The sequence below is a fragment of the Eptatretus burgeri genome, chromosome 19 (assembly GCF_056783735.1).
Source record: "Eptatretus burgeri isolate ZD-2024b chromosome 19, Ebu_testis_v1, whole genome shotgun sequence".
In the NCBI taxonomy this organism is placed as follows: domain Eukaryota; kingdom Metazoa; phylum Chordata; class Myxini; order Myxiniformes; family Myxinidae; genus Eptatretus; species Eptatretus burgeri.
The window spans coordinates 2,862,360-2,881,367 of record NC_140979.1 but is presented as its reverse complement, the minus strand read 5'-3'; the positions used below and the strand labels follow the sequence as shown (position 1 = coordinate 2,881,367).

Genomic DNA, 19,008 nt, shown 5'->3' with positions numbered 1-19,008 from the left:
TTTCCTGCGTGATCTGGTAAAATAAGTTTGTGCATTAAAACTTGGTAAGTTATTGGGCATGCATCGTACATCCGGGTTCGTCCTCCTTGGTCATGTGATGTGGTCACGTGGTCGGTCCTGTTGTGCTTGCTTGAGTGCTTAAGCCGCTTGTTCTACATCGCCAGCAGCCCCGTCTGCTGAGCCCGAAGCTGTGTTGCCATCGTCTTCGTGCGTCGTTTTTCTTTCTCCTTGAAGTGTTGGCTTATAGTTGGTGTAGTTTTTAAACAAAGCAACTCCTCCAGCCTCTTTTACCTGCTTCACCTTTCTCTTCATGCTCTCACCTATTAGTACGGCCACTGCTTCTGCAGCACCGACGCTCTGCACAGAGTCTGGTCCCAACAGATGGATGGAGGCACGGACGGAGGCACGGGATGGTTGATCTTGTGAGACAACTTTAACGTCCTGACAAACATCTCTTTGCCCAAACGATCAGTTCTGGGCAATTGAGAAGAGGTCCCAGTTGGAACACACTTTAAAGAACACTGGAGAACCATGAATCGGAAACCGAACCTGGAGTTTAGCACTAAATTTGGCTCTGAATTTGTCAAATTGTCTGGAATGTCGTCCCTATTGTGCTGCACAAAGAGAGTAATTGTTTTACTCTGTCCGCCTGTCTGGCAGTGAAACAAAATTGAAAACAATTCCAAGCAGGCAACTCACTGTTTTTCATGATGTTACAAAGGACACAAACAACAGGCATGAAAAACTAATTTCATGTGCTCAAAAAGGTGGTGTAAAAGATGCTGCATCAACGGCGGTAAACTTCCGAACAAATTTTATCTTCGTTAAACTTTAAAAATATTTGTTTCATTTCAATTGAATTATGCACTTAAACAATGGAGAACACTTGTTCCAGAGAATTTTCTTCGTGTTCATCTTTCGGCAGTGACTGTTGCTGTTTTTGCACAAAACGATTCTGTTGATTGTGAAGACAATTTTAATGATCAGGAAACTTTATCCTGCATTTTGCGTGTCTGTCAATGCAAAATCAACTCTTCAAACTGTGAGTGAACAAATCTGAGTGCCAGTGGGTTTGATCAGTTGCGAGTGAAGCTGAATGATTTCAATTGCACGTTCTCAGACTGTTGAAGGCCCCAAAATGGCTCCGCAAGTCCCGCCACTAATGGTTGGGAGAAAAAGAATGACTTTTCTGCTGCAGCTTGCAAATGGCTTCAGACCGACGACGAATTACTCTTGCTCCAGATGTCTCAAATGTTTCCTCAACATCAGCAACACCACCATTGTTCACAGTCAGGTGTTCAGGCATTTCGGGTCCACAGCAAGGTTAAGAGGGAACATATTGTGACGGTTCTGCGAATCGGACCCCCGGGTGAGCACACATCCAAGCACGTCGGTTCCCAAGATAGTTATGTCGTCAGTATTTGTGTTCACACAGCCCCATGCATGGTTTAACGGGACACGGGAAATGCGTTACTTCCTCCTTCCATTGTGTGCCATGACCACCACCTCCCGTAACCCAAAATCCACAGAGACTATGTAGGTTGGGAACCATTGCACGTTGAAGACTATTTAATTTGGCCTCTTCTCTTTGCAGACACAGACACAGCTCTGATTTGATTCCTTTACCTCTGCAGACACGTTTGAGACATTGTTGGGAAGTCCGTCTGGATCCACGGGAATCTGATGGTGTGCACGAACGAAGTCGACGTTGGAGAAGATGGAACAGTCTGGTTGTTTCAGGATTGGTAATTCCAGTGAGAATGCCAACCCCCAGGTGTCTTTTTGGGGATCACGTGTGGTCATGAAGACCAACTGCTGCACGATGCTCTCCTGATCCCACGATGTAACATGTCGTGAAATTCCTGGTGGGCGACACATAACACTGAAAAACAACAAATTTGCCACTGGGGTAAATGTATGTGTGTCACACGAAGTCGAGGATGCTGATTTTGTATCTGAAATTAGAATTGAACCAACATGGAAGGACTTTTAGTGACAGAAACAATTGGAAATCCAATGTCACGGATTTTGAGAATGCTTTTAATACTTTGTACGCTTCAACATTACAATTCAACATGATGAGCTGATCTGAAATATAAATTCCAGATCAGGTGTCATCACCATTCGTCTGTCCATCTCGTCTCCGACTGTGACTTCTCCAGCCAAACAGCTGGGCCGATCTGGCTGAAATTTGGCAGCAACGTTGCTCTCCTGACTGGAAACAAAGATCGCAAAGCTCATTCCGGTCACGTGACCTTCAGTGGGTCAAAATGGCCGACTTAGTAAATTTCTTCAAAAATCTTAACCTCTTCTGCTTGGACTCACTCTTCGTTTCATCAGCCCACATCCCGGGCTCTGCGTCCACCTCCTCGGCTCGGTCTCCTTCTCTGCTTCATCAGACCTGACCCCGGGCTCGGCCTCCACCTCCTCGGCTCTCTCTCCACTTCCACTTCATCAGCCCTGACCTCCTGCCAGGCCTCCACTTCCTCGGCTCGGATGCGGCCTCCGGTTCATCGGACCTGACCCCGGGCGCGGCCTCCACCTCTTCGGCTCCATCTTTGCCTCCGCTTCATCAGCCCTGACCCCCGGCCCAGCCTCCACCTCCTCGGTTCGCACTCCATCTCTGCTTTATCAGACCTCACTCTGGGCTCGGCCTCCACCTCCTCGGCTCGCTCTCCGCCTCCGCTTCATCAGACCTGACCTCCGGCCCAGCCTCCATCTCCTCGGCTCGCCTCCATGAAGCCCCCGCTTCATCAGCCCTGACCTCCGGCTCGGCGGGAGCTGCAATGACCGTCACCGATGACGGGCGGGAGCTGGAATTCCATCCAATATTCCAAATGCCTAGTTTGGGGGGCTACCCCCATGTCGACCCCCTTAAATGTCGAGTTTTTTTAATGCCATGAACAAACATTGGTACGTACAGGGTGATGAAGGTTGTGTTCAAGTTTCGTCGAAATCGATTTGTCGTTTCGGAGAGGAAGTTGCAATGATTTGTGGACGGAGTGACGGACGGACGACGCGCCATCCCATAAGCTTCCCGGAGCTAAAACGTAAACCAAGTCACAGAAGTGGAACAAATGAAATGATCCTTTCTCTTGGAACACTGGACCCAAACAACCATTTGTGCCTCAGACAGTGACTTTGAATTTGGCGACAGGTTGAAGACACCGGTGAAGACAAACCGCAGTACCGGTACGTATTGGGAAGATCAACGACCTGGATTTCATGTCGACGTGTCATCCCAGTGACCCAATCATAACTCACTGCATCCTTGAAACTCGAACCCCCCCTGCACTCAGTGTTCTCCATCAATCTGGCCGGTTTATGGCTGTCTTCATGGTTCAGCGAAATATGATAATAACCACCTCTCCCCTTCCTGACTGCAGGTGTGGATACCAAATGGCAGCAGCCACCACCAGGTGCCTCTCTCCTCCTCACATGGCCTCAAACTCATCCATCCTTTGCTTTTTGTTTCCCTGAGCAGAGAAATGATCTCCTGATCTCCTGCTCCAATAAACAAATGCGCTTTTGATTATCTTGATCATTACTGATATTAGCAGAAATCTGTTTTCCTGATTCTTGTGTATGATTGTATTTACTGCGAAACTCGGGATGATTTTTACATCACTGATGTCACATCGGATTTCACGAATCTCACCCACTCTGACAACACACCTGGATAACTCGGAGGTGGCTCGATCGTGTCTTCTGGAAGTCTCAAATCCGATTGTTGCAGCAATCTCTTTGTCCAGTTCATCCAAACCTTTCTTCAATTTGCCAGTAGCCGAGCTCAATCGCACTTGTGGAAAACCACTTCCCGAAGAGCTTCTTGCCTGTATCTTTGGGAAAAATTTTTTTGGGGAGATGCTGTTTGAAGCCATTACCCAGTTACTCAGTGTGAAACAGCAAATTGGTATTTAAAAGTACGTGCTAGTGATACCCGCTACCTCCCAGAGCGAAATGTGGTGTCGATATCCCCTCCATCAGGCAGGGGTCAAACACCGGGAGGAGAGAGGGGTTGGGGGATGGTGAGGAGGGAATTATTACGTGTCCACCGATCAGTTAAATGATCAATTTATTCAATCAATGATCTGTACAAGGAGCATTGTGTGAAGGAAACACAAACGATGTTGTACAAGGGAAACGACAACCAACGATAACGACTGTTAAATGGCCATCAAAGGACCCTGTGAAGGGAGTAAGACGACCTTTTGGAGCACCGCAAAGGTGGACGTGTGGGAAGGAAGGGAAAAGAGGACCAGACACTTTGACAATACGACGTCCATTTGATTCACTTTGATTCCAAACTGCCCAAACATCTGAGGTCAAGTCCTGTGACGTGGACGGAGGACAACTACTGATGCATCGAAATTATTTAAACAAACAAAAGGCAACTGTGACGTCATCTCTTTAGGTACAGTTGTAAGGGGACATAGAAGATCAGGACAGGAAAGATCATTGTCATTGACATCAACTGAATGTCAATGTCAATGGCGAGTCGTTTCGCCAAAAATCAAAAACAATAACAAAGCAACTTTCTTCTCTTATATACCGAGTACAGGGAAGTACCGACCACGTAAAGAATAACAACTCTATTTTGTTCCCCAACTATTTGCCAATTCGCCCATCACTTCCTCAAAAAGCGATGGACCAAGATCCGGCGATGGACCGAGATCAGGCCTTGGGCTGAGATGGACCTTGGGATGCACGTCTGGGCTTCGGATAAAAGATGGAGGACAAGAAAGGCGTTTTGATGTCTGGTCATTGTTCATGTCGAGATTTTCAAGTGATGAGGATGAAAAGGTGGACATTTCATCCCCTCCAGTCAAGGAAAAGTACTTTTTGCCGTTAAATGGTGACATCGGCCTCGAACAGGTGTCCTCCTCCACTTGTCTGAGTTTGTTTAGAGAATGACGGGGAGTAAAGTACCTGGCTGCTTTGGCTGGCCGTGAAGGGAGCAGGTATTTCCTCAAAGTTGCTGAAACCCTTTCAAGAGTCTTGTTTTTCCTCAAAGGTTCTGGAACTGCAGACTTTCCGTCAATGTTTTGTTTCCCATTTTGAACAGTACCAGAGATCAGGTCACGATTTGAACGAGGCCTGTTCTTTGGTTCAGCATGAGAGTGCTCACGACATGGCCCCGAATTCGAGTCGAAGATCTCTTCGGTCATCACCTTCACCCTTCTTCTCTGTCCATTTTTGGCTGGGCCATCTTTGGCTTCATCCTCAAAACTCATGGATGATGTTGGGAGGAGTGGTAGGGTCCTCATCTTTCTGAATCCTTGACAAAGTCCAGTGACAAAGTCCACTTCTTGCTTCTCCTCTTCACCCTCCTTACAGTCGTCCTTGGTTGAAACCCTCATCTCTGAAGCGGTCAAATGACGAATCGGCACAATTGTTTCTGATTGATGAGGTTCACAGTAAAGGTGAGGTGAGAGATGAGGCAGGACGAGCGCTTGGGGAGCATCGATGACAGGCAAAGAGATAGCATTCTTAAGCACAGGGCAGCAAGTACGACAGCCGTCCGAGGCCGCGAAGGCAGTGGGTGAGCAGGGAGACAACGGGCCATTGGTCCACTGCTCAAGGAGGAAAACGTCCGTGAAGAGAGGGACCTCCTCGGTGCTCAGTCTTCTCTCCAGGTGCGTCAGGTGTTTGAGGTCTCCGAGCGGTTGGCTGATCAGGTCTGATGTGAGCACATCGTGAAGGTGTCGCTGCTTCCTTCGCTTCTGCAGCTGTGAGGTCTTCAGGTACATCGGTGCTTTCAGAGGCATTTTCCCCAACCTGGTGGGATATCAGCAGCACAAAGTCCTCATCGATCAGCTCCGAGTTTTAGTTCATTCAGGAAGCCATGAAACGATCTGGCGAACACACGGAAAATACAAGTTGTTGGACATCCACCTGGCAAGAACAAGGAGTTTCCACACTATCGCAAAACAATCCAATCAGGAATAATCATGGAAAGAAATCATTTATACAATCACTAAGTATTATGGTCCACAAAGTTGGCTTTTGGTCATTAATAAAATCTTTAATTCGCCGTATCTATGAGCCTCATGAGAAGCTATTGCAATTGGTCTGTGTGTCAGTGAGTACTTTAATATATAAATAAATACAAAAATTAATCGAATCCTCCGATGCTCCTCCAGCCGATGCTCTTCCAGCCGAAGAAGCTGCATAAAGCAACCATGAAAGGCCACTAAAAGTAAGCCATTTGCTGTTTGAAACCCTTCCCAGAGTTCTTCCACAGCTGGAAAGACATTCACAAAGAGTACACACAAGAGAATCCCAATGCTACACACCCCTCAGCTGCAGGACCGGTTTCATCGCTTGATGGCGAATCAGCGACAACGGAGACAGGCGAATCATCACAGACCCCAGCAACGTAACCCAGGAAACGCCTTAAGACCCCAGAGAACGAGGTGGGCGAAGATGGCACCTGATAAAGGATATAATTATATAAGGCCATTAATTATGATCAAAAGGGGTGTTTTAATTAACCCAAACACCCGATTTTCACTCATCACTTCCTGTATGACAATATTCCAGCCTCTCATTCCTCTGAACCAAATGATCCTTGGTGGATGTGTGACAATATTCCAGCCTCTCATTCCTGTGATCCATGGGATCCTTGGTGGACATATGACAATATTCCAGCCTCTCATTCCTATGATCCAAAGGATCCTTGGTGGATGTATGACAATATTCCAGCCTCTCATTGCTTTGATCCAAAGGATCCTTGGTGGATGTATGACAATATTCCAGCCTCTCATTGCTTTGATCCAAAGGATCCTTGGTGGATGTATGACAATATTCCAGCCTATCATTCCTCTGATCAAAATGATCCTTGGTGGATGTATGACAATATTCCAGCCTCTCATTGCTTTGATCCAAAGGATCCTTGGTGGATGTATGACAATATTCCAGCCTCTCATTGCTTTGATCCAAAGGATCCTTGGTGGATGTATGACAATATTCCAGCCTCTCATTCATATGATCCAAAGGATCCTTGGTGGATGTATGACAATATTCCAGCCTCTCATTGCTTTGATCCAAAGGATCCTTGGTGGATGTATGACAATTTTCCAGACGATCATTGCTTTGATCCAAATGAACCTTGGTGGATGTGTGACAATATTCCAGCCACTCATTCATTTGATCCATGGGATCCTTGGTGGACGTATAACAATATTCCAGCCTCTCATTGCTTTGATCCAATGCATCCTTGGTGGATGTATGACAATATTCCAGCCTATCATTCCAATGATCCAAATGATCCTTGGTGGATGTATGACAATATTCCAGCCTATCATTCCTCTGATCCAAATGGTCCTTGGTGGATGTATGACAATATTCCAGCCTATCATTCCTCTGATCCAAATGGTCCTTGGTGGATGTATGACAATATTCCAGCTTCTCATTTCTTTGATCCAAAGGATCTTTGGTGTTCCCCACATGAAGACTCAGACGGAGAGCAAGGACGATGTGACTTGCACTGGTTCGACATTATCACAACCAATTGTCTTCAATTCGATTAAACGAGGAAGATCAGACAGTATAGCTTCACATAACAATGTGGCTCGAGAGCCACTGCTCCCTGTATATATGGGTATTCGAATTCACACCAAAACGAGGAAACGTGATGTTGTTGATATCCTTTTCGAAGAAGGTTTGACAGTCTCTTATTGCAGAATCATTTAACTCTCCACTGAAGCAGCGAATACAGTCATAGACCTATTTGAAAAAGGCAAATATGTCTGCCCTACAATACTACAGGATGACCTGCTGACCACTGCAAACCTGGACAATATTGACATGAGATTAGAACCGTCTCTCTGGACATATCTCGAGCTTTTGATGTAGTCTGGCATCCTGACCGACTCTCCAAATTCTCTGCCAATGGAATCCAAGGCCAACTCCGCATCTGGTTTCGTGACTTCCTCTACTCTCGTAACCAACATGTTCCTCTCAACAGAATCCCTTCATCTCCACTCCCTGTCGAGGCTGCAGTGCCCCAAGGGAGTGTTCTGCGCCCAGTCCCATTACTGATCTTCATCAACGATCTCTCTCTCTCTCTCTCTCTCTGGAAAATCCTCTTTATGTATTTGCTGATGACTTCACCCTCTTCTGTCACATCCCTCATCCTTCTTACAGGAAGGCTGCAGCCCCTTCCCTCTCTTCAGACCTTGACAAAATCACAAGCCGGTCAAACACACAGAATATGTCTTTCAATCCTGACAAATCTCACACTCTCATTATCTCTCTCTGAAAGGACCGTCTGGCAAACCCTGTCAACCTTCTTCACAATCCTCCTGAGGAAGTTCAGTCATTCAAACTCCTGGTTCTCACTCTCAGCCATGATCTTTCTTCGGCAAACACATTTCAGAGTTGGCCTCCAAAGGCAGCTGCCGACAGGGCATCCTCCGTCGTACAAAGTCCTTCCTTGGCACACCTGAGCTCCTATCCACCTCAAGGCGTTCATCCACAGGTTTATGGAGTATACTGCTCTCCCCTCTGGACTGGCTGCTCTGCCTCACATCTTGCTCAACTTGACTCCATTTACACCAAGACTTTCAATGTCATTGGAATCTCCCGCAATGAAGCTGAGTCTATGGGCCTATCACTTTACCATCGCAGACTGGTCTGTGGTCTCTCTGTCTTCTACCACCTCCTTTCAGGTCTGTACCCACCCTCTGTTCATTCTGTGCTTTGCTCCCCCCCTCCCCTCCCCCCCGAGATGTCTGGAGGGCTCACATGGTCCTCCATAAACCCCCCTTATGGCTTCTGGTGAAACGACCAAAATCCAGGATCCCTTCTCACCTCCACTCATTCGTCAGTTTTTTTTCCCCACCTGTGGAACAAACTTCCACATTCTCATCAATCTCTTGCCTCCAGATCTTCAAGACAGCTGTTCCTCACCATATCAGATCATCCCCAATCCAAAACCATGATCTTTTCTACCCCTGCTAACCCACCCTCCCTCCTTCCAAATTTCCAGTTTGCCCTCCTGAGAGTTTCCTTCTGTATCCATCATGTCCACCCCATGCATCCTCTCCTGCCCCCATTCCTTTACACCCCTATTGTTTGTGCAAGTCTTCCTCTATCTTGGCCTGTCAACTCTGCCATTGGTGTTTCCCCCTCTCAACTTTACCTTTTGTCCTGTTGCGCCCTGATACGTGCAGTGCACTAATACTGGCTCTTCCACGAGCCTCGACTAGTATATCAAAAAAATAGTGATGATAATGAGCTCATCATTTAAAAGTTTACAGCAACTGTAAATATTAATGTAAATACGGCAAGAGTTATTAAAATAAGAGGCGGAAAAGGTGCACGTTAGCATTGCCGAGCAACCAGTTTAAGTGTGAGCAAAATTGTCTTGGGTCATTGTCTTGGGTCAAGAAAAGGTCGCGCACTTCCCCGCACAACCTTCTACGGTTGCTGCTGAAAGCGAAATGAAAAGTATGCACGCACAGCTGAATACGTCAATTGTTGCCATGGCAATATTCTGCTAAACATTCTATGTCTCTGTCATAGACCCGCAGTGAGCAGATCGAGTCTGCACCGGTCGACTTTTATTTGCGGATATTTTCGTTTATGTAAATTTTTTGACTGTTTTGTGATTTTTTTTCCTGGGATATTGGCTTTGAGTTGCATCAGTAAGTGAATTTTCAGATTTTCAGCCCACCGAGAAGGTACTAAACACTGATATCAGTGAGTGAGTGGGTGAGTGAGTAGGTGAGTGAATCAGTGGTTAGAATTAAAGAGCTTTCTATATTAGAAGAAGACTAAAGCTTCCCTTATTTCATATTTACAACAGTTAAAGACAGTCCATAACGATTAAAACAACAAGGACAAATGTGTCCAAGAGCAGCGTCCTAAAGGTTTTGTCGGCTAAAAAAAAAACAACTTCCGATATTTCGTCACGTGCATTGATTAAGCCAACAGCGAGACTCGTCATAATGTATTTACGTATTTACGATATATAGTGTATTTACGAAATAAATAGTGTATTTATGAAATGACAATACGATAAATGGAATAATCTTTAAATCGTAACGTGAACTTTTCACTGCTAAAAATCTGGAGAGTTCATATCACACATTACCCCAACGCAGTGTTCAAGTATATAATCTATCTATAATTCCAGCAATCTCTGTGTGTGTGTCTGTGTGTGTGTGTCTGTGACCGCTGTTTCTCGACAACCACTGGTCTGATCTCATTGAAACTTGCCAGAAAAATTGCTGGGGACCTGAGGATGTGCCTTTTCAAGGTTTGATATTAATCGAACAAGTGCTTCCCAAGTTATGGCCATTTATTTACCAAACCAATGACAAGACACGTTGTTGCGTGGGCGTGGCCGATGGGGAAGGGAAGCTCAGTCGCGTTCGCCATTACGGGTTACAACGTATGGACTTCCGGATAGTAATGACTTCGTGTATTCTAATAATTTCTCGATTTCTTATGCGCATTTATAGATAAACACAATGCCCCAAGTCATGATCGTTTTCATATTAGACGGTGTATAAATTTCCGTAACATCAGAGTGCTGGTATGCTCCAAACTAGAAAGTAAATTTTTCTTTTCTCTCTTCTCTTCTCTTTTTCCTTGCCACGTCATTGCGAAAAGGTAAAATACGTTGGCGCTAATTGAATATTTGGGCGTTAAAACTAAATTGCGAATAATATGCGAACTTCTGGGCCACGCACGTATGGGCACGCGAGAGCGAAAAAACGGCCTGTGTGGTTGTTGTTTGTTGCTCGCGGTTTTAATATTTATATATATATATATATATATATATATATATATATATTTTTTTTTTTTACGGGCACGTACTAGTTCAATTTAAATGAAATAACAATTTTAAAGATCATTTAAAAAATATTCCCGAAGTTGAGCACTACTGAAGCTGTCTTACAGTATACACCAATCACCCCGATACACCACCTCATTTAAAACGTCAAAGAACTGCTCAATACAAGGTTTTCAAAAGTGCGAAGGCGGCGATTTGTGTTCGACATGGTTCAAGTGGATATAATTAATTTTAAATAAAATAAAGAGAGTAAAAGTCGGATAAATAAATTAATTCTGGAATTTACCGCGGGTAATTCAATGTCTTTTACACCACCCTATCGAACAAGTTACATTTGTTCTTCGTACCTGTTGTTTGTGTCCTTTATAACGTCCTTAAAAAGAGTATGTTTGCTGTTTGGAATTATTTAACATTTTCCTTGATGGCCACAGACAAGAAAACAGAGTAAAAAATATTATCTCACCCCTCCCTCTCTACGCCTGTGCGGTCGGGACGAAATCAGAGCCAGAGTACAGTGAAGCAGCAAACTTGTCTTCCTCTTCATGTTCAAAATATGACATTCCATTGAAATCAGTTGTTCCTCGATTATACACCGACGTTTGCAGAAGGTTGAATCGTTGAACTCCGCTTTTCGCTTCACGTGTGCTGATTAACAAGTTCCAAACTGATATCACAAGTGGCCATTCATTAAATTAAGGAAACATGCGCAAGAAATAATGATTGCCAATGTTTCCTTTCGAAGACGATGATGATATGGTCATCGTTTGCTACAAAAAAAAATATATATATACATCTGGTGAAGGAGGAAAATACAAGGGCTAATTTATTTATTACGAATGCAAAGACTGTAGAATTAGGACATCCTCTCGACCCCAGTTACCTGCTGCCATGGCCCGTTCACACACCGATCCATCGCCACATTCTCCCAGGGTGAGGGAGCAAACACAATCATGGCCCACAACAATGAACATAGTGGCCAGCACGTTGGGACGGCGGACATGAGGACAATGCTAATCGATTTGGACACAACATGGACCGCGTACTTCCCGATTCCCTCTACTTATACAAGACTAAAACATCTTAAAGAGCAAATTGTGATGAAAACTCAAACACACCTTTTCTCCGACCGCCTCCCCTCCTTCACAGGTTACACACAAGAGTGGGGGCAAGTTTGTCGAAAGGAAAATGGTCGGTCGAGTGACAACAACCTGCAAGGTGATGTTTCAGTCAGAATACCTGGCTCAGGTGGTTCTCACACCTGATCGGAACCTCCATGACGTGGTTTTAGAAAACTCTTCCTCTGCATGCAGTAACCATGACGCGTCCGGTTTCCCTTTGTGACGTCACAAGTGACGTCACGTGAGTTTATTTTTCATCCGATCTGATGTCTCGTTGGAGACTCGCTCTTGGCGACGTGCGGGGCCGCGGTCGTGGTTATCGCGACGTGGGAAGGCGGTTACCCGTCCGTCCAATTAACGGTGACACCACAGACATCGTGCAGCTTCAATGAGCCGTTTATCATGAGCTCAGCTTCGTGAGACGCGCCTGGCTTCGGTACGTTCGCATGCTGTGGAGCAAGTTCATCTAAAATGGCGTATTTATTATGTTGAAAGCGCTTTCACACGAAATACGAACCTTGTAAATAATCTCAGGCAAAGGAAACGCCACAGCTTTCAGCATCAGTTTCTCAAAGCATCCACTTCCACCTTTTGCCTTGAATCGTAATTTCTGAACCCGGAAGTGAAACAATACGATTTAAAAAAAAAAAAAATTCTGCTGTTTATACTTTAAAGTTCAATCTCATATTATGTTCGGAATGTAACTTCGTTTTACATTTATGGCAGGACCTAATATTACCCGGGGTAGGCTTCGCAAACAAGATACGAATAAGAGCAACCATTGAACCGTGCTCATACACCGCCTGAAGTAAAAGTCGCTTCGCAGCTCCCCATTTTATACGGTGAAAAATAAATAAAGATTTTTTTTTCACAGAAACCGATGAATTATAATCGAGATCCGCTAAAACGAAAATATGTTTCTCCAACATATCGACGTGCATAACTCACAGTTTCCAGATTAATAAAATTTGTCACCTTCAAGGTGTTTAATAAACTAGTGCGGGCCCATAGGTGAAGCTTCGTTCCTTTGCTCTCGTAAACGACTACTGGATTGGGGCATTTTTTCAATTAGATCGGACCAACTGTATCATAAATGGCCATAACTTGGGAAACACCTGGGAAACATACTCAGGTCCCCAGCGTCAAGTGTGACGTCATAGCAAACGAAGAAGAAGAAGAATTGTGACGCCCCCCTCTCTCTCACCCTCCTCTCTCCCCTAGTCTCGCCCTTCCTCTCAACCTTCTCCTCCCTCGCCCCTCTCTCTCGTCCTCTCTCTCTCACCCCCTCTCTCTCCCCCCCAGTCTCGCCCCTCCTCTCTCCCTTCACCTCTCTCTCGCCCCTCTCTCTCGCCCTCCTCGCTCCCCCTATTCTCGCCCCTCCTCTCTCCCCCCTCTCTCTCGCCCCCACTCTCACCCTCCTTCTCTCACCCCCTCCTCTCTCCTCCTCTCTTGAATTGTGACGCCCTCTCTCTCTCACCCCCTCTCTCCCTCCCCTCTCTCAGCCCACTCTCTCCCCCCCTCTTTCCCCCATCCTCTCTCGCCCCTCTCTCTGTAAATGTATTCACAAATGTCTACCAAGCACAGCAATAAATTCAAACCTTGGGGAAAAAACAGCTTTCAAACCCTTGGGAAACAGCTCTTTCCCTTGGGAAAATTCAAACCTTGGGATCAATTAATAATTTGAACAATTAATTTAAACCTTGGGAAACAGCTGAAACGGATGAAGAACGATATCAAACCTTGAAAAGGCACATACTCAGGTCCCCAGCGTCGATTGTGACATCATACCAAACGAAGAAGAAGAATTGTGACGTCAATCATGCAAAAAAAAACCCCATTAATTGTGACGTCACATACATACAACTTAAAAAAGAATCATATAATATTAGGGGGACATTTTTATTTCAGGATTACTATATTTTATTTTAATATCAAGTTTTAATCATCATCATCAATTTATTTATTTTGTCACCCCCCCAACCCCATTGTGATAAAAATGCATCCACAGCCATAACAGTCAGGTGTTCAGTTAACGACGGTATTTTTTTGCTCAGAATGAATGCGTCACGTGAGACCACTCGAGTTAATTTCGAGTTTTACTCGCACAGTGGATTGTATTCGTCAACCTGTTTCACCCACTATTTTTTTTTTTGATTTGAGTTGTTGCCTTTGTTATTGAACACTGTTGTTTCTGAACAATTGACAGCAACCCAGCACTCTTACCGTTGGAGAACATGCCATGATTCTTTGTCTTGTGTGGCTGAACAAGGCTGGGACTCCAGAACGCCAAAAGTGCTTCCAAGAGGACCGCCGCGAGGAAGGTCCCAGTTGGCTACGCAATCAGCAGGCAAAGGCAGGATCGCAACCAGAGGTCTGTATGACTGTATCCATACCTTGAACGCATGCTTACATTATGGGAGGGTGGGGAATGGGGAGAGATTGGGGGGGAGGGGTGGGTAGTGGGTAGCTATCTCGCAACAAGAACGTCACTCGTAGAGCGCATACATAGTCTTGCTTCCCGTGCTCATTGAAAACAAAAATACCATTATTAACTGAACACGCAACCATCATAGACCCACTGCTTTTTTATATCATGGCCGTCTCTCTCTCGACATATCTCGTGCTTTTGATACAGTCTGTGATCCTGCCTTGCTCTCCAAACTGTCTGCCTATGACATCCAAGGCCAACTCCACACATGGATTGCAAACTGATCTTCCTAGTCCTGATCTTCATCAATGATGAACACTTGGAACACTTGGAATATATCTTTCAATCCTGATAAATCTCACATTCTCACTTTCTCTCTCCTAAAGGACCGTCTGGCAAACCGAACTATCAAGTACTATCTCAACAATCCACTTGAGAAAGTTCATTCATTCAAATTCCTGGGTCTCACCATCAGCCATGATTATTTTTTGGGCAAACCACATTTCAGAGTTGGCCTACCAAAGCCTGCCCTGAGAATCTTCCATCGTACAAAGTCCTTCCTTGGCACACCTGAACTCCTATCCACCTGCAAGGCCTTCATCCGCAGCTTCATGGAGGACTGCTCTCCCTTCTGGGCCGGCTCCTCCACCTCATATCTTGCTCATAGCCTGACGCCGTGGAAACCAAGGCTTTCAATGTCATCGTAGTCTCCTGCGATGAAGCCGAGTCTGTGGGGCTGTCACTTCGCCATCGCATACAGGTCGGTGGTCTCTGTCTTCTGCTTCCTCTTTTTTTTGTCTTGCATCCTCTGCTCCTTCCTTGTGGGATGCAGGCCGAGGTGGCATCTGGTGGCACTTTTTGTGGCACAGGCAAGTGGCCAAGAAACGAGCAACTCGACAAGCAACTTGACGCTTACTTGTCTCAAAGGCCAAAGGACGTCGTGTTGGATGGACGAATGTCTCCAGATGATGAAAATGAGATGAAAGTTCTGATTGTTGGCCCTCGGAAAACTTTAAACTGTTGAGGGAAATATTAACCCTTTAACATGTTGGAAAATGTCATCGGCTTGTTTTTATCGACGGCAGTGAACCGAACGTTTTATAGATTTGGTGATTTTGGCTTCATTTCTGACTTTGGGTCGAGAAACATTTGTCCAGGAACCTGTTGTTTGCTTTTCCTGAAAAAACAGAAGATCATTTTCAAATGACTGGTTTCATGTCCAGATGACCTTGTCTGACCTCCGCCACCGAAGGTGGATGGACAGAGGTTGTGTTCTCACCCCTGTCAGTTTGTCTGTGAGCAGGATATTTCAAAAAGTGGTGGACGGGTTATAACAAAACTTGGTGGTTGTCAGGTGAGGTCAGGTGTGGGAGCATGCGCCAGAGCAGCGCGTCGCTGCGTCCACTTTCCACCGGTACTCCAGGGGGCCTCCGTCTACACCTTATAGTCCAGACAAACTACATCCACTGCCTTTCCCTCATCCATCAAATCAGAAACTACTTCATCAAACTACAAATTGTTGAATGTGAACTCCCTTTGGTGAATCCATGCTGTCTGCCTTTAATTCGTTTGTATTTATTTAAATTTTTCAACATCGTCTCCAACACTTTTCCCACAACTCAAGTCAAGCGAATACGTCTGTAATTCCATGCAGGTCCGAAGTTTTTTTTTTTTTACCTTTTTTTTGTCCCCTGCCCTTCGACAAGGTCGGAGACGGGGGACATTAAAATGATCTTCGACTGGCCGAGCGATCATCTGTCCACGTACTTTTGCGTACGCGATGCGATATTTCAAAAACCCTTTGAGCATTCGGCTTTCACTTTGCAGATATCAATTCCTCGTGACATTATCTCAACCTGATTAGATGACGGCTGTGATTGGCTGAATTCTGTTGCCATGACAGTCTGCACCTGGCAGAGTATTGGCAGACTGCATCCATCTTCTGTTGATTAGAATGTGGAAATTTATGATTACCGTATTGCCCGACAGGTGAAGTCCACGTGTACAGTCTCCACCCGGGTTGTTTGAGCGACGTGTTTGCAATTACGCGATCATTGTCCACAAAGAACTCCAGCATTTGGGTCCCCGAGCTCATTTTGGATGCCTAGTCCGTACTTTCCTGCGATCCCTGGTGCTCCTGCCTCTCGAATTGTACTTCTCCTGTTCTACCAGTTCTTGCGACTTTCCATGCAACTCCACCACAAGCTAGCCGTGCACCACAAGTCATGGCGGCGAGGATCTATGGTTGGTGAAGGTAAACTTAGTTCGGGTTGGCAGAGGTAGAGCTCGGGTTGGTGGAGGTTTATGGGTTGAGTTTGAAGGGGTACAGAAAAAAAAAAACATGGCAGGGCCAATCTCCATCAAATTTTGAATCCGCGCTGAATTCCCAGAAGGAACCGGTCGAACTGGTGCATTAAACCTGTTGTTGATTTTGAAAGCATTTGATGTGTATTTGAGGTGCCCCCGACTCGTTCCCCGACATGACAAATCTCTCCATTAAACCGCATGTTAAATTAAATTAAATTTAATTTAAAAATTATTTAAATAATTTTAATTGTTATTAAAATTAAATATCAAATAAAATTAAATAAAATTAAATAAAATTAAATAAAAACCACACCGCACTGCGGAGGATGCCTCCACTCAGCATCCTGGGAGTTCATCTCCGGCGGTCTCACGTCACTCGTTAAGGGGTGTTAATGGGATTTTTCTTCTTCTCGTTAAGACGACAACAGAATAATTTTGTTTCTTTCAATTGATATCAATCTATGGTTACAGCATGCAGGTTTTAAACTTTGAAAATCTCAAATTACAACGCTTACTACAGTATAACAAGGAGCTAAAAGACCAACAAGCAAACAAGGCACAGCAGTCCCGTTATCAATGCAATAACCTATCTACGTTAACTTCTCTTTTAATCGAAACTTTTTCTTCCATTGACCCATTATATCCCTCTTCAAATTATATTGTGGTTGCAAATTGCTCCCACTGGTCCCCATTGATTTGGGTAACCAGTCAATCCCAATGGACTGCCAGCACCATTGGCACCAGCAAACTAAAAAAAACTTTTGAAATGTACACACACATACATGCGATGGTCCACAGGGATAGTAGGGGTATCGTTAGTTGGCCGTGTGAAGCGGATGTGGGCAAGACAGTTATTGTTAAAATTGTGTTGATAGATTGATTTAAAATTAAAAAATAGAAGTCGTTTGGCTGTACAGTTTTGCTCACTTCCTGAACAATACCATTATAATGTCAGTAATGGAATCACGTGGTGAAGAGGAATAGGTATCTGAGGACATGGTAATCTTAATTTGGATTTTCATGAAAAAAAATGAGAAAAAAACATCAAGCACACACCAATCGTTGTTGGATTGTTGTGCGGTTGGTGGTTTTTTTTAAACATTTCTGAAAATACAATGAAGATTATCTCAACTAAAAGTTGAGAATCTATAAAACTAAAAACTAAAATCTATAAAAATAAAACAAATACCACTTATTGGATTGATTGCGCACACTCTGTGTAATAACCATGACAACTAATTTGGTGATTTTATTAATATAAGTACAAAATATAATTCTGAATGAAGTGATTCACCTGCTGCGGATGCATTTTCTCTATAATGTATTTGAGAGTAATAAAACAATAAAAGTGTTGAAGTTTGATATTAAAATAAATGTATTAAATCTGAAATATAAAATGTACTCAAATATGATAATATGATTCTTTGTGCTTAAATATGAAACCATTTGTAATTAACATCATCATCATTTTTCCTTTGTATGGAAAGATCACCTGACTATTAAAATTTGTCAACAGGTTCACCTTTGCCAGTAAGTTTAATTCAGTAAGAAGAATTTCCTATCATTTTAAAGCTATCCAAAGGAATTTTTTTTGTTAAAGACACCAACAAGTTGGAATGTGGATTTAAGAAGGTGTCCAGATGTATTCACTAAACTCCAGTCACTTCAAGATAATATATCCTCCCAGTCTGGGAGAGACAGACTGACGTTTAACCAACATACAATATAAATTTATTTAAAATTTCCATAAGAGTTGACATTTGATGTCATTCTGGCATTCTGTAGGTTTTTGGTGCCGGGAAAGAGTATTAATATGTCTGGATTTGAAATACCAGGACGTGCCCGTACGTTTTTTTGAGGTCAACATAGGACAAAAGGTAGATAGGCCGAATTTTGTGAAATTGTACATTTTCATAATTTAAATGTTTTTTTTTTACACCTGTTTAAGTGAAGGTAAGAAACTGAATTCTCATCTTACAAACGGAAAACGGGAGTTGGACTTTAGATATAATTAATAATATATATTTGTCCATAAATAATTTACATTGAACTCGGAAAGTAAACAGATTCAGGTTGAAACGATTGGGAAAAACAAATAATTCCATGGTTCACACCTGTGCACCTGATCATAAGGATGAACAAAGAATAAACCCTGACAGGTGATGTGAAGAACTTCCGACAAGAGGAACAACAAACACAGTTATGGGATTAAACATATCCCAAAGTTTGAGAAACAAAATATAATTGCAGTTCATGTTTACACTTTAGTGTGTGTGTGTGTGTGTGTGTGTGTGTGTGTGTGTGTGTGTGTGTGTGTGTGTGTGTGTGTGTGTGTGTCTGCGACCGCCGTT

General features: G+C 44.0%; 1 protein-coding gene across 3 annotated transcripts; it reads right to left on the bottom strand.

Annotated features, from left to right (window-relative positions):
* Nucleotides 1-4,058: 4,058 nt before the first annotated feature.
* Nucleotides 4,059-12,556, bottom strand: LOC147008435 (uncharacterized). Of its 3 annotated transcripts, none has more exons than XM_085864935.1 (2): nucleotides 12,440-12,556; nucleotides 4,059-5,855 (listed from the first exon to the last, which is right to left on the bottom strand). In XM_085864935.1, exon 2 carries the CDS (start codon nucleotides 5,766-5,768, stop codon nucleotides 4,593-4,595), a length of 1,176 nt encoding a protein of 391 aa, XP_085721061.1. In that variant the 5' UTR covers nucleotides 5,769-5,855; nucleotides 12,440-12,556; the 3' UTR covers nucleotides 4,059-4,592. The 3 variants fall into 3 exon arrangements, with proteins under 3 accessions (XP_085721061.1, XP_085721062.1, XP_085721063.1); XM_085864936.1 differs by lacking the exon at nucleotides 12,440-12,556 and adding an exon at nucleotides 11,920-12,430; XM_085864937.1 differs by lacking the exon at nucleotides 12,440-12,556 and adding an exon at nucleotides 11,268-11,387.
* Nucleotides 12,557-19,008: the final 6,452 nt, after the last annotated feature.